Source organism: Rhinolophus hipposideros, assembly GCF_964194185.1.
Source record: "Rhinolophus hipposideros genome assembly, chromosome: 24".
Taxonomy (NCBI): domain Eukaryota; kingdom Metazoa; phylum Chordata; class Mammalia; order Chiroptera; family Rhinolophidae; genus Rhinolophus; species Rhinolophus hipposideros.
The window spans coordinates 22,977,913-22,993,252 of record NC_138070.1 but is presented as its reverse complement, the minus strand read 5'-3'; the positions used below and the strand labels follow the sequence as shown (position 1 = coordinate 22,993,252).

Sequence of the window (15,340 nt, the reverse complement as noted above, 5' to 3'; positions counted from 1 at the left end):
GAACATGGACGTGCAAATATCTCTTGGAGATCCTGTTTTCAGTTCTTTTTGATACATACTAAGAATTGAGCTGCTAGATCATATGGTAATTCTAGTTTTTTTTTTTTTTTTTAATTAATTTTATTGGGGTGACAATTGTTAGTAAATTTACATAGATTTCAGGTGTACAATTCTGTATTACATCGTCTATAAATCCCATTGTGTGTTCACCATCCAGAGTCAGTTCTCCTTCCATCACCATATATTTGATCCCCTTTACCCTCATCACCCACCCCCCACCCCCTTACCCTCTGGTAACCACTAAATTATTGTCTGTGTCTATGAGTTTTTGTTTCTCATTTGTTTGTCTTGTTCTTTTTGGTCTATACACCACATATTAGTGAAATCATAGGGTTCTCTGCTTTTTCTGTCTGACTTGTTTCACTTAGCATTATTCTCTCGAGATCCATCCATGTTGTCACAAATGTTCCTATATCATCTTTCCTTAACGCCGAATAGTATGGTAATTCTAGTTTTAATTTTTAAAGGAATCTCCATAATGTTTTCCATGGTGACCGTACCATTTTACAATCCTATCAGTAATGTCCCAAGGATTCCAATTTCTCTGTATCTTCACCAACACTTGTTATTTTCTGGGTGTTTTGTTTTGTTTTGTTTTATGGTGGCCAGTATAAAGGGCCTTGGGTAATTAATATCTGATTGTGGTTTTATTTGCTTTTCCCTGTGATTAGTGATGTTGAGCAGCTTTTCATATTCTTGTTGGCCATTTGTATGTCTTCTTCACGGAAATATTTATTCATCCTTTGCCCATTTTAGAATTAGGTTGTTTGTTTTTGTTGTTGAGTTTTTTAGGAGTTCTCTATATTCTGCCCACTAACCCCTCCTCAGATATATAATTTGCAAATATTTTGTGTTATCCTGTAGGTTGCCTGTGCACTTTGTTGTTTTTTTAAGTTTGACGTAGTCCCTTTTGTCTGTGTTTTTGGTGTCATATCTGAGAAATCATTGCTAAATCCAATGTCGTGAAGCTTTTCTCTTACGTTTTCTTCTAGGAGTTGTATAGTTTCAGGTCTTAAACATTTACATCTTTAATCATTTTGAGTTAATTTTGTGTATGGTGTAAGGTAATGGATTCAGCTGCATTCTTTTACAAGTGGATGGTCAGTTTCCCAGCACTATTTGTTATAGAGACTGATCTTTCTCCATGGTATATCCTTGTCAAACATCATTTGACTAAATAGGTGAGGGTTTATTTCAGGGCCCTCTATTCTATTCCATTGGCCCATTTATCTGTGTTTATGCCAGTATCAGTGTTTTGGTTACTGTAGCTTTGTAATATGTTTTGAAATCAGGATGTGTGAGGCCTCCAGCTTTGTTAGTTTCTTTCTCAAGATTGTTTTGGCTATTTGGGATCTTGTGTTTCCATGTTAATTTTAGGATGGATTTTTCTATTTTGGTAAAAATGTCATTGGCATTTTAATAAGGATTACATTGAATCTGTAGATTGAGTATTGACATCTTCTTAAGTCTTCTAGTTCATGAACATTCTGTGTATGTGTGTCGTCTTTAATTTTGCACTATTTTGTAATTTTCAGTGTACTACTCTTTCACCTCCTTGGTTAGGTTTATTCCTAAGTATTTTATTCTTTATGATGCTATTGTAAATGGAATTGTTTTCTTAATTTCCTTTTCAGGTTGTTCATTGTTAGTATATAGAAATATAATTGATTTTTGTGTCCTGCAACTTTGCTGAATTGTTTATTCTAACAGTTCTGCATGCGCGTGTGTGTATGTGTGTAATCTTTAGACATGGCATATAAGATCATGTCACCTGCAGAGATCTTTTTACTTCTTCCTTTCCAATTTGGATGCCGTTTTTCTTGCCTAATTGCACTGTCTAGTACTTCTAGTACTGTGTTGAAAAGGACAAGATTTAAGATTATAAGACCTGCCTCTTCTCTCCAGTCACATCCTTTTCTTTGGGGCCTCTCCTGTCCTAGGATAACTCACTTTACGCAAACATATACCTAAGGAGAAAGTGGAGGGCAGGGCAGGGCAGATAAGTCAGTGCCCCAGTTGGTCAGCATCTGAAGGTAGTAGGCAATGGTGGTTTCATCCCTTGGATGTAGAAAGTGCTTGCTACTTATAAGAAGTAAATACTGAAGTTCGACCTTGTCACTGTTCTCCAATGTCAGCCTTTTGACTCCTTGGCTGCTAGGAGAAAGTAGCTAGCACTCCCCCTGTGCTCTGCAGCCCCCCCGAGCTGTTCATCTACCTGTCCCTGTGGGGCAGGCGGGTGACGGGGGAGCAGGGAGCATTCTCACACAGCCTCAGCTGTCAGATGAACCTCCCCTTCACAGGGAGGGCCTGAGGGGAATCTCCTCAAGCTCTAGGGGCTATTTGGAAATGGGTTTGGTGGTCACAGTGACTGGGGAGCTACTGGCATTTAAGGAGGCACAACAAAGAATTTGCAGATATATTTCAGAACCACAACAGGAGTGTTTTTGTGTTTACAATATATTTGGTATACCCTGGGCTCTGCAGGTCCCCATTGGCAGTCAGGTACTCCTGGTTCCCTGGGGCATTGTGGGGCTGCCTTTGTGAGGCGCAGCATTTCCTAAGTCCTGTCTTCTGTCTTAACAGAGGAAATGGGTCAGAATCAAAGTTTGGACCTAGCCCTCTGTAGGAGGATGGGTTGGCTCCGCCCCAAGTCAGAATGAAGGGCATCCTGGTGGGGCAGCTGTGATTCCAATCAGATTCCTGACCTGATTCTTGCCTGGCTGTGCTGGCTTTGGGGATGGGGATCTGGGTGGAAGAGCCTAGAGCCTGTTTTCTGGGTCCCATTCTGCTGCTGCCAACTTGACATAGGACATGGAACAGGCGGGTTGGCCATTCTCTGAAGCAACCTGGCAAGACGAGATGGGTGTTTCAATAAATACAGCAGTCTCTGGCCTTCCTTTAAATGTTACGAATAAAACTGTAGTCGTTTAAGCTTTCTTTGAGCTACACAAATCTCACTCCCTCTCGAACCCTGGGCCCTTGTACGTGAGTCAAAGCCAGCTGGTCTCTGAGCTCCTTTCAGCTTGAAGTTCAGATGCTGGCATCCTTCCTGCTATAACCCTGGCTCCTGCCAGAGCTGAGGGATGCCCAGGGCTACCTTAAAAGGCACCTTACCTGGGCTTCACTGCTAAGAGCCAGTGGCAGGCCATGCTGTGCCAAAGCCCCTGGGCCCTGCCCCATCCTCCCTTTTCCTCCTGGAGTCCTTCTGAGAGTATTTGACATCAGAGGGCCTCAAGAATCATTCCAAGGGGTGGAATACATGAAACTGTTCAGCAACCAAGCACTATTTCAGTGGATTTTTCCTGTGGACCTCATGACCATTCCCCACCCCACCCCAACCCCAGAAGTTAGAGGAGCAGAGCAAGGATGTTCATCCCCCCATTTCGCTGATGAAGGAATGAAGACCAGCAAGGCTGAGTAGGTGTCATGGCTGATAAAGGGCTTTACTGCAGCCTGGGAGCTGGGGCCTGTAGATTTTTATGGACAGGTCACTGTGGCTCCTTCAAAGCTGATACGTTGTGCCGGGAAGCTGCAGGGGCAGGGGAGTTACAGGCCTGCTGGATGGAACCTTTAAGTGACAGCAACTGGGAAAGGGCCAGAGGGTCTGCAGCAGGAGCTACGGTGACTGCAGAACTAGGGGTTCCAAGAACCAGAGGGGTGTTGGGGTGAAAGCTGGAGTGGTCCTTCACCTCATGAAAGTGGGAAACGGCATTTAGGACACTGTGGAGAAGGTAGGGAATTTGTAATATAATTACAGTTTATTCTACAGTGATCTCCTGTGGACTGTTGTGAGTGCTTGGTAGTGCTGTCCCTCACCTAGTTCTGCCCTCCCAAATCCATTCTCCGTCCTGCTGCTGACTGGTGTTCTGACGAAGCTCTTCTCCCCTGCCAGCAGCAGTCGTTCCCGGAGCCGTAGCATGCCCACGAAGCCATCTGGTCCCGCGGTGCCTTTGCTCTTATCTCCCGCTGGGCCCCAGCTGAGCAGAGTGTTCCTTTCCTACTTGGCGGCCCTTGGCCAGCTGGGCCCTTGGCCAGGAGGCCTTCCCCATGGTTGCTGGTGGTTCAGGTGCTGCCCATTCTGAGGCCTAGTTCAAGCCCCTTATGCTCAGCCTCCTACCTCAGAACACGGGTAACCCTTCTTCAGAAGCCCTGCTTAGCAGGGAAGCCCTTTGTTGTATAATTTAGTGATCTCTGTTGTTATCAGTAGTCTCTGTCCCCTTTGAAAATGTGCAGAGAAGAGAGGTCTGGTCCATGTCCCGTGGTGCTGGACAGGACCCAGTGTCCCATGGAAGCTGTTCTCGAACTGTCACGTCACTTGTACAGCAGGGCCCTGCCAGCCCCTATTTTCAGATCTTCTCCCTTCTTCTGCTGGTTCTAAGTGTGGTGCTGGATAAGTATCTCTGTTGCAGTATTGCCCTATTGGGGGGGCGGAATGAGAACCTTTGGGAACGTCCTGCCCCACTGGGAAGCAGCTATTCGCTCTTTCCAGGGAGGAATGTCACAACAATCGGACCTCCTAGTCCCTGGGTGGGTGCTCCAGCAGGGCGTGGGGACTGCGTCTGAAGATCTCAGTCCACTGGTGGACGCTGTTGGAGTGGGCTGTGGGCTGTGGGAAGAGATGGGGTAGAAATCGCTCTTGTATTTCTTGGCAGGAAATGTTTTGATTTCCTGAGCAATATGACTATGGACACGTGTGCTTCCGCGGTATTCTGTCTTCTTCTATTTCTTTGTGGGCAAATGTTGAGAAATCAATTCCAAACAATTTAGGCAGCATATTAAATGTCACACGGTAACTTGAGACAGCTCAGTTTTCATAATTTAAAACGAGGCCAAGGCTTGCTGACAAAGGATAAATGGAATCTAGAGAAAGAGTCTGTATTGCAGAGACTTGTAAATTTTTACAGAGCATGAATCCTCTAATTCCCACACATTGCATCTCGTGTGGGGCTCTGCCAGGTCAAAACTATTTTCATAGTAATACTGAGGTGTCATTTGCCTCTCTTCTCTCATTCTCTCAGAAGTGCACAGTGGTGCTTGCTTCAGCAGCATGTGTACTAAAAATAGATAAATAAAATGGAACAGTACAGAGGAGATTAGCATGGCCCCTGCACAGGGATGACACGCAAATTTGTGATGCATTCCATAAAAAAAAACAAAAAACAAAAAAACAGTGCACAGTGGCGTCTCCAGAGGCTACTTGACATGTATTGACAGCTAATGGGATGTGTGCTTGGGATTCTCTCTCTTTTTTAAAGAACTTTTAAAATTGTGGTAAAAAACACATAAAATTCACCACTTGAACCATTTTTATGTGTGCACTTCAGTGGCATTAAGGACATGGACAGTGTCGTGCAGCTCTCAGCCACTGCCCATGTAGGGAACGTTTTCATCTTCCCAAGCTGAAACTCTACACCCATTAAAGGGGAACTCCTCCACCCCCAGCCACCTGTGCTCGACTTTCCATTTCTATGAATTTGACTACTCTAGGGACCTTGTATAAGTGGAATCCTACAGCATTTGTCCTTCTCTGTCTAGCTTATTTCGCCTAGCATAACGTCCGTAAGGTTTATTCGTGTTGTAACATGTGTCAGAGTCCTTTTTTACAACACAATACTGCTCTGTAGTCTGGCCACACCACATTTTGGTTTTCCATTCATCTGTGGCTGGACACTGGGGTGTTACCACCTCCTGGCTGTTGTGAGTCATGCGCAATGGACATCAGTGTATGGGTATGTGTTTGAGTCCCTGCTTTCAGTTGTTTGGGACATACATACCTGGGAATGGGATTGCTGGGTCATGTGGTAATTCTGTTTAACCTTTGGAGCATGTGCTTGGGACTCTTGTGTTTAAAAACATTTCTCAGTTTTAATTTCTAAGGCAGTAAATGTTGATAGATATAGCCCACGTAAACAAAAGATCTTTGGGGTCCTCAGAAATTTTAACAATGTTGTAAAGGGCTCTTGGGAGGAAAAGTTTTGAGAAGAGTTAGTGTGATAGAAGTTCTTGTTTTGGTATTGTGGTCTTGCACTTACACAGTGTGGGCAGGGATTATTTCAGAAAGCATCAGCAGTCCGTTGGCTAGGAAGAGCCTGCCGAGCTCTCCCATTTTACAGCCACGAGACAGTCATCACAACAGAAGCCCTGGGACAGGGTCTTGGCAAAGCCCGTGGTGGGAAGAGGAGGTGACCGTTTTGAGCAACTTTGAGGCTGAAATTGTGCTGCATGCTTTACAAAGGGCCTCAAGAAGACATTGAAGAAGAAAGGAAGGGAATGTTGATTTGCAGCTAGAGTAATGCCAGTTAGGGCCATCAGAATTACTAGCTGACATACTAAGCAGCTGACTTTGTATCAGTCTCCGCCAGACATTGCGAGTCCTGGGTTTCCCTGCTTTGTTTACTACTCTGGCCCGGTCACCTGGAGAGTTGCCTGGAACAAAGTAGGTGCTTCGTGAATATTTTCTGAGTGAGTGATTGACATGTGTTAACCAGTAACTCACATCCTGGATTGCTTTCAGAACAGCCCCTGCACTACAGGTGAATCAGGAAGGGAGAGAACCTTCCCGGGGTATCAGAGGACTGTTCAGTTCATCAGACATTTAATGAGTGCCTCCCTGTGTTGTGTTAGGTATGGGTGGAGAGTAAACAGTTATTTCTACACTTAAACTCCAGAACATGGGTTGGCAAACTATAGCCTGCAGCTGGCCACTTGTTTTTGTACTGTTGTTTTTACATGTTGCTGCATGTATCTGTGGTTCATTCCTTTTTATCGCTGAGTAATATTCCATTGTATGGCTAGACTACATTTGTTTTTATCCATTCACTTGTTTTGGACATTTGTGTTGTTTCCCGCTTTTGGCGATTATAAATAAAATTACTCCGAACAAGTCTTTGTATGGACATGTACTTTCATTTCTCTTGGGTAAATACCAAAGGTCATATGGTAGGTATATATTAAGCCTTTTAGAAATTGTCAAATTGTTTTCCAAAGTAGTTGTACTATTTTGCATTCCCATTAGCAATGCAGGAGAGTTCCAGTTACTTCACATACTTGCCAGTACTTGGAATCATCGTGCTTTTTAATTCAGCCACTAATAAGTATGTAATTGTATCTCATGGTTTTAATTTCCATTTTCTTATCGACTAATGATCTTTTTATGTGCTTATTTGCCATCTGTATATCCTTTTGCCATCTGTATATCTTTTGCCCATTTAAAAAACTGGGTGGTTTGTTTAAAATTGGAGAGTTCTTTATATATTCTGGATGTAAGTGCTTTATCAGATAATTTGATTTATAAATATTTTCTTCAAGTATGTTGACTCGTCTTTTTATTCTCTTAACAGTATCTTTTGAAGAAAAAAGTTCTCAATTTTGATGAAGTCCAATTTATCAACTTTTTCTTTTATGGATTGTACCTCTAGTATATGTGCCTAAGAAATCTTTGTCTATCTCAGCGTCACAAAGATTTTCTCCTGTGTTTTCTTATAGATGTTTTATAATTTTATGTTTTCCATTTAGGTCTGAGTTAATTTTTGGTACATGGAATGGATCAAAGTTCTTTTTAAAAAAATGGATATCCAGTTGTCCCAGTACTGTTTGTTGAAAGGACCATTTTTTCTCCGGGGAATTAATTGCCTTTGCACCATTGTCGTAAATCAGTTCCATTGATCGTGATGTCTGTCTTGATGCTTATTCCATGCTGTCTTGATTACTGTACCTTTCTAGTAAATGCTCACATCAGGTAGTGTGAGTTCTCTAAGTTTGTGCTTCCGTTTCAAAGTTGTCTTGGGTATTCTAAATCCTTTGCATTTCCATATGAGTTTGAGTCCATTTGTCCATTTCTACAAAAAGGCCTGCTGGAATATTGCTTGGGATTGCATTAATCTGTAATGTATTTGGGTAGAATTGATATCTTAATAGTATTGAGTTTTCTGATCCATGAACACTTCATGTATCCCTATAAGTTTAGTTAGGTCTTTAAAAATTTCTCTTAGCAATAGTCTGTAATTTTCAGTGTATAGGACTGGTACATCTGTCATTAGATTTATTCCTATTTTCTATTTTTTATGCTATTTTAATTTTTTAATATTTAAATTTTTGGAAGAGTTTGTATGGAATTGGTGTTATTTCTTCCTTAAATAGTTGGTAGAACTTTCCAGTAAAGCTTTCTCAGCCTGGAGTTTTCTTTGTTTAACGGTTTTTAGCTAAAAATTCAATTTACTTTAGAACTATAAGGGTATTCAGGTTATTGATTTCTTTTTGAGTAAGCTTTGGTAGTTTAAATATGCCTCTCAAGGAATTTTGTATGTGCTTATTTGACCCGTATTTTTTCTTTGACCCATAGGATATTTAGAAATGTGTCTGGTTGTTTCCATACAGTTGGGATTTTCAAGATATCTTTGCAGTTGATTTTTAATTTAATTCAGTTGTCAAACAACTTTATATGATTTGAATCATAAATTTATTGAGATTTGTTTCATGGCCCATAATTTCTGTTATGGTAAATGTTATGTATGTATATGAAAAGAATTGTGTATTCTGCTGTTTTGAGGTGGAGAGTTCTATAAATATTGGTTAGGTCCCGTTGATTAATAGTGGTGTTCAAATTGTCCGTATCTTGCTGATTTTCTGTCTGCTAGTTCTAGCAATATGAGACAGGAGATTGAAATCTCTGACTAATTATGAGTTTGTCTATTAGCAGTTATTGCAGTTTTTCGTTCATATTTTAAAGCTCTGTTATATAATAGATGCATAAATATTTAGGATTATTATGTTCTTTATCATTATTAAATGACCTTCTTTATTCCTGGTAATATATACTTTGGAGTCTACTTTGTATGGTATTAATATAGCCACTCCAGCTTTGGATCAATGTTACCATGTTATATCTTTTTCCATTGTCCTGTTTTCACCTGCTTGTTTTATTATAAAGTGGGTTTCTTTTAGGCAATATGTATCTGGGTCTTGCCTTTTTACCTTTGTGACAAATTTTGCCTTTTAATTGGGGTGTTTAGATCACCCTCTATGGTTATTGATAGGCAAAATTAATTAAAGTCCACCATTTTATCATTTGTTTTCAATTTGTAACATCTGTTGTTTGTTTCCTTTTCCCTTTCTTTCTGACTTATTTTGGATTTACTGTTTTTATTCCCTCTTGTCATCTTCATTGACTTACTTGCAGTAACTCTTTTGTGTTCATTTAGTGGTATTTATCTTTAACTTAACTTATCTTTAACTTAATTTACCATCGTGTCACAGACCACTTTACCTGTAGTATAAGAGCATTAAAACTGTATGTTTCTGCTTCTCTCTTCCCAGCTTTTATGCTATTGTCACCATTTTACTGCTACATGTTATAAACCCCACAATGGAGGAGCATATGCAGAGGGTGCCAAAAAAAAAAAAGTATACACATTTTAAGAAAGGAAAAAACTATTAAAATTGTAGTACTCAATATGTACTAACAAAAGATGGAGACAAGTCACGTTTGACTTTTGCAGTTACAAGAGGTGCTCAGAGTGGTTGCCATCAGCGCCCAGACACTTCTGATTATGGCAAACTACTGCATGAGCAGCATTGACCAAAGTGTCCACTTAGATCGCTGTGCATGCCGTTTCAGTTTCTTCCCGAAGTACCGCCAGTGTAGCCGGTTTTCTACGGTTCAGCACATCCTCCTTTAAGGTTCCTCATAGGTAGAAGTCAAGGCGTGTTAAGTCAGGAGAACGTGGGGGAAACTCAACTGCACCTTTTTGTCCTATCCATTGTCCTGGCAAATTCTCATTGAGGTAAGCTCACACATGTCGGTGGAAGTGCCAACAACATCTGTGCTTCCCACATTTTCTTTGACTGTCCTGCCCATCGTGTGGTGACACTAGCACTCAGTTGATTAACGCCATCTTCTGAGGGAACTTATACTACACATCGTTACCGTATTCGTTTCAATTTCGAAAAGTAATACATAGATAGCATCTCTTAAAATGTGTATACTTTTTTTTGGCACTCCGGTACGTTTTTGCTTTAAGTAATTCTAGGTTGACAGCTATTTCTTTTTTCTTTTCAGAACATATGTTTGTTTCTCCACTGTCTTACAGCTTGTACTGTTTCTAAAGAGAAATCTGCTGTCATCTTTATCTTTGTTTATCTGTGCGTAGTGTCGTTTTCCTTTGGCTGCTTTTAAGATTTTATTGCTGGTTCTAAGCAATTTGATTATGATGTGCCTTGGAGTAGTGTTCTTTATATTTTTTGTGTTTGGGGTTCATTGAACTCTGTTGGCTTATAGTTTCCATGAAATTGGGAAGTTTTTCTGCCATTGTTTCTGCAGCTGTTTCATCTGTTCCCCACTCCAAGTACATGTCCCACAGCTCACAGTTAAATTTTTCCATCCTTTTTTTCCTTTCTGTGTTTTAGTCTAGAGTTTCTCTGTTGTCTTAAAGTCACTGACTTTTTCTCTACAAAACTAAATCTGTTAATCTTGTGCAGTGTATTTTTCATCTCAGGCATCTCAGTAACATCTGTTACTGTATTTTCATCTCTAGGAAGTAAGTTTGTTTTCTTTAAACCTTCCATATCTCTACTTAACATGTTTAATTTTTCCTCTAGCTTCTTGAGCATTCGTGATACATTTATAACTTTTAATGTCCTTGTCTATATTTTCATTTGTACCATTTCCTCTTCTCTGTCAATTTTGATTAACTGAATTTTTTCTTATTTTGGTCATAATTTCCTATTTTGTTGCATGTCTGGTAATTTTTTATTGAATGCCAGACTTTGTGAATTTTGCCTTTTTGGCTGCTGCATATTTTTGCATTCCCGTAAATATTCTTGAGCTTTGTTCTTGGATGCGACTTGGAAACAATTTGATTTTGTCTGCCCTTGCTTTTAACCTTTGTTAGGCAAACTGAGCAGCATTTAGTCTGGAGTTCATTTTTCCCTCCTAACAAGACTAGACTCTTATGAGTACTTGAGTCAGTGTCCCATGAATTATGAGTTTTTCCAGGCTGGCTCCAGAACAAGCACTGTTTGTGGCGCTGCTGAACTTCGGTTACTGTTCCCTGTTATCCTTTAGGGTGGTTCTTTCCCCGGCCTGGGGTAGTTTCCTCACCACGCACTGATCAGCACTCTGCTCACTGCCCCAGGGGTCCCTCTGTACCTCTCTAGAGTCTTGTCTGTGCAGCTCTTTCTTCTCCTGTGCTCTCTAGCGCGCTGTCCTATAAGCGCTGCCTGCCTTGGTTTCCCTCAGTTTTTAGCTGCATCCACTCACCTCGAAGAATCTTCGGGTATCCCTGGAGTCCCTCTCCCTGTTCTGCAGGCTGGAAATGTTCTTCAGGTAGTAAGGCTCACTCACGTTGCCTGACTCTCTGGGAACGCTGTCCTTCATTGTCTGATGTCCAGTGTCAGGAGAGCTATGTTTTTCTTACATTTTGTCCTTAGTTGTTTCAGGTGGGGTGCTTCAATTCATCCCTGTAACTCCACCCTCCCTGTGTCATCAGTTTGGTGTGCAGGACTCCCTTCTTCCCACCTCAGTGTTTTTCCATGGTTCCAAGATTTGTCCATTTATCAGCTGCCACCCCAGTTCCAGCATCTGCTGGCTTTTTCTTGAAGAACCAGAGAGTATATATTTTTGGTTTTGCAGGTTATATAGTTTCTTGCAACCACTCAACTTTCCTGTTGTGGCTCAAAAGCAGCCATAGACAGTGCTTGTTTGTGACTGTGTTCCAGTAAAGCTTTATTTTAAAAACCACTGGGAAGGGTAGGAGTTGGCCCGTGGGCAGTAATTTGCTGACCCCTGCCGCAGTTCAAGACCTTACTTTGCTGAGTTATTTAATATTTTTTGTCTGGTTCCCCTATTTTAATTGCTTCCAGAAACCGTTGCCAGTTATATCTGCTTAAAACACAGATCTTACCACATTGTTTACTGGCTCCTTAGAACACACCAAATAAAGGTCAGAATTATCTTATCCTCATAGCCTCGGCAATCTGAACCTTCTTATATTTCCTATCTTATCTCCACTGATTCGCCATCTGTCAGCTCATACGCAGTCTATTTGGCATGCTGTCCTGCCCTGTGGTATTTCCTTAAGCCCTGCTTTTTCTAGACTGCTCTTCCTTTCCTATTACATTACATGTACCTTCTGAAACCATCGACCTGCCTTGGGAACCCTGTTCACATCCCACCTTCTTTAAGAAGCATCCCAGAGCCCTGAGGGTGGAGTCAGTTTTTTCTCCTTCCTTCTTGTTGTTTTAGGATGCTGTTCCAGGCTTCTGTGGTGGTGTGTAGGAGGTCTGACAATTACGTTTGCGAACATGTTGCAACAATGTTGCTAACCTTTTTTGATATCAGAGGGATTATTCATTATGCATTTGTACCAACCTGACAAACAGTTTACTAAGTTTACTATTTGGAAGTGCTGAAAAGGAAAAAGTTAGATGAAAAAGTTAGACGACCTGAATTTTTCACCAACAATTCATGGCTCTTGCATCAAGACAATGCACCAGCTCACACGGCACTGTCTGTGAGGGAGTTTTTAGCCAGTAAACAAATAACTGTATTGGAACACCCTCCCTACTCACCTGATCTGGCCCCCCAATGACTTCTTTCTTTACCCAAAGATAAAGGAAATATTGAAAGGACATTTTGGTGATATTCAGGACATCAAGGGTAACATGACGACAGCTCTGATGGCCATTCCAGAAAGAGTTCCAAAATTGCTTGGAAGGGTGGACTAGGCGCTGGCGTCAGTGCATAGCTTCCCAAGGGGAGGACTTAGAAGGTGACTGTCGTGACATTCAGCAGTGAGGTAGGTAGCACTTTTTCTAGGATGAGTTCGCGAACTTAATTGTCTGACCTCGTGTATCCTCGTGTATCCTCAGGAGGTGGGTGGTGTGTCCTCTTGTTTCTGTCTGCTCTGTAGTTCAGCACATCCCAACGCAGAGCAGAAATACGGCCACGTGTGTTGGCGGCGGCGCATAAAGATCAGTGTGTTGGGGGATGCCGTGTTCTGGGGACTTGTGGTGTTGTGGGCGCAGCTCTTGTCTCCTCCTCGGGACACGCGTGCAGGCCCCCACGGAGGCGGGCTGTGGGCAGGCTGCCTGGTGTTTGGCCCGTGCTCGAGGGGACGGGTGGTGGCGGGCCTGGCCATTCCAGGTCTCCGCTGCTCCTGCCACTTCCTCAATGGCCTCTTGCCCTTTGGTTCCACAGAGCTGCGGTGCAACCCTGGGCAGTTTGCCTGTCGCAGCGGCACTATCCAGTGCATCCCCCTCCCCTGGCAGTGTGACGGCTGGGTGACTTGTGAGGATGAGAGCGACGAAGCCGACTGTCCAGGTGAGTGTGTCGGGCAGGCGGACGCACATGGCCCGTGCTTCCCGTTGGGGGGAAATGGTGTAAACTGGTAGCCCCTTGCTAATCCAGGTGTTGGAACGTTATTTTGAGCTGACCCCCTGCCCTCTCTCTTTCTCTTTTTGTCTTTTTTAAAAAACAGATGCCGAACACAGGTAGTTTTCAGGACTTATAAGATGGCAGGGTCAGGGCTGTGGGGAGGCAAGAGAGGTGCCGAGAACCTCACATCTGGGAGGTGCTGCGGGCCTCGAGAGCAGCACCCTGAGGTGTGGCAGCCTCTTGCTTCCCCCTCCCCTGGCTCTGGAGCCAGGAGCCTTTGCAACCTGCTGGAAACCCGCCAGGGGTCACTTAGACTGGCCTTGGCTCCTCCTGCTGCTCCTGCTCACTCAGTCACCAGTAATCTTTTGCTTGGGGGTTTTCTCCTGGTGATGTGTGTGCCCCTAAAGATGTATGCAAATGACACAGAAAGTTGAAATTGTCAGTTCTCCGCCGGTGTCTGCTCTACACCCTCGAATATGACGCGCCCCATGAGTAATGGCGGTGCTCACTACATCCCTAAATCTCAACTGGTGCAGAATCTCGTGTGCTCGTGCGTGTGTGTGTGTGAGAGACACACACACATACACACAGTAATGTGTTAAGACCTGGGTTCTGATAAGCCCCTAAGAGGGAGGTGTGTCTTACTCCAGCGTGAGAATCTCAGACCTAAACTCTTTGGCCTGGCATTCAGATTTCTTTGCAATCAGGCTTGTTTGTTTTTTGCCAGCCTGATTTATTGCTATTCCCCTTCAGTGACTCAGCTGGCCTGTTTCCTGTGCCCATCCCATTAAGAATGTCCTAGCCATACGCTTCGTTTATGCCTTTCTTTTTTCTGGAATCCCCCCGTTCTGTTTCCGTGTGGATAGATCCTGTCCATCCTTCAACACTTGGCTAAATGATGCCACAGCAAGAGGCCATCTCTGGGCCCCCTGGCTGTAGGTGGGCTTCTGCCAGTACCTCTCTGGCAGCACATAGAACCGCAGGTAATTCTCACTATCACCTGTCCCATGCTTGATCTCTTCATCCAGACTGAGGTCCCTGGAAGGGCAGAAGACCTGGCCTCTTCCCCAGTGGGGCGTGGCCTAGGATGGGGTTCTTTTTCAACATTCAGTAAATGAAAGGAGTGTTGTAATTTCCATAGACCAGGTGCTAAAGAAAAAAGGATGAACTCCAGCCAGGGGGGTCAGCTAGGACATCAAGTAGAAGGTGACATTTGAGCTTGGGACAGTTCTTTGGGGAAGGGGGTTCCAAAATAAGAAGTAGAGGTGGTCTGGTAGGACTGTACTTGCCTGTAAAGGTGACCCCTGTAGAGGGCCCCCTCCTAATCATTCTTGCGCCTGTTCTTCATTAGGTTATACATGTCTGTGGTTGAAACACCTGCCTTTCCCAGTGAGAGTGTGCATGGTGGCGGCCAGGTTAGGAGCCTCTGGGACAGCCCTGTATCTGGGAGCCCACCTGGTCACCCTTGGGTCGCAGCCCAGAAAGAGGGCACTTCGCAGTGCTTGCGATACAGGTGCTCCGTGCTGGGTCAGCCTGGGGAGGACGATGGTCGTGCCTGGAGCTTCCTGTGCTCTGACTACGGGAGACGTCAGATCCAGCCTCCAAGAGAATTTCTGGTCAAAGAACCAAATGGTTCTTTAAAATGGAAGCACAACTTATCTGCTGCACTCAAAGCACCTTTTGGTTTAGCGTTTAAGGTTGTGTGGAATAACGGCCCTGTTATAGATACTGAGAAATGTGGATGGCACTCTTAGGGTTCACCTTGGTCATCTGTCCATGCACTGTGACTTGCTGAAGGCAAGGACTAGATCTGATTTCTCTTTGGGGTCATGTGGTCAGCACGGAGGGTTATAGGTCCGCGCAGCGCAAGTGTTGACTTGAAGTTACGTAGGTTTCTGTATTTTCTCC

At 43.3% G+C, this 15,340-nt stretch overlaps 1 protein-coding gene across 2 annotated transcripts in view; it reads left to right on the top strand.

Annotated features, from left to right (window-relative positions):
- Positions 1–15,340, top strand: part of DGCR2 (DiGeorge syndrome critical region gene 2) — a 74,069-nt gene that overhangs the window by 13,650 nt on the left and 45,079 nt on the right. The window contains exon 2 of one of the 2 annotated variants that reach the window (XM_081036577.1): positions 13,256–13,378. The exons of the other annotated variant lie outside the window; for it this stretch is intronic. Within the exon in view, the coding sequence (XP_080892703.1) occupies positions 13,256–13,378 (123 nt within the window). The remainder of the gene's footprint in view (positions 1–13,255; positions 13,379–15,340) is intronic. 2 annotated transcript variants of the gene reach the window in all.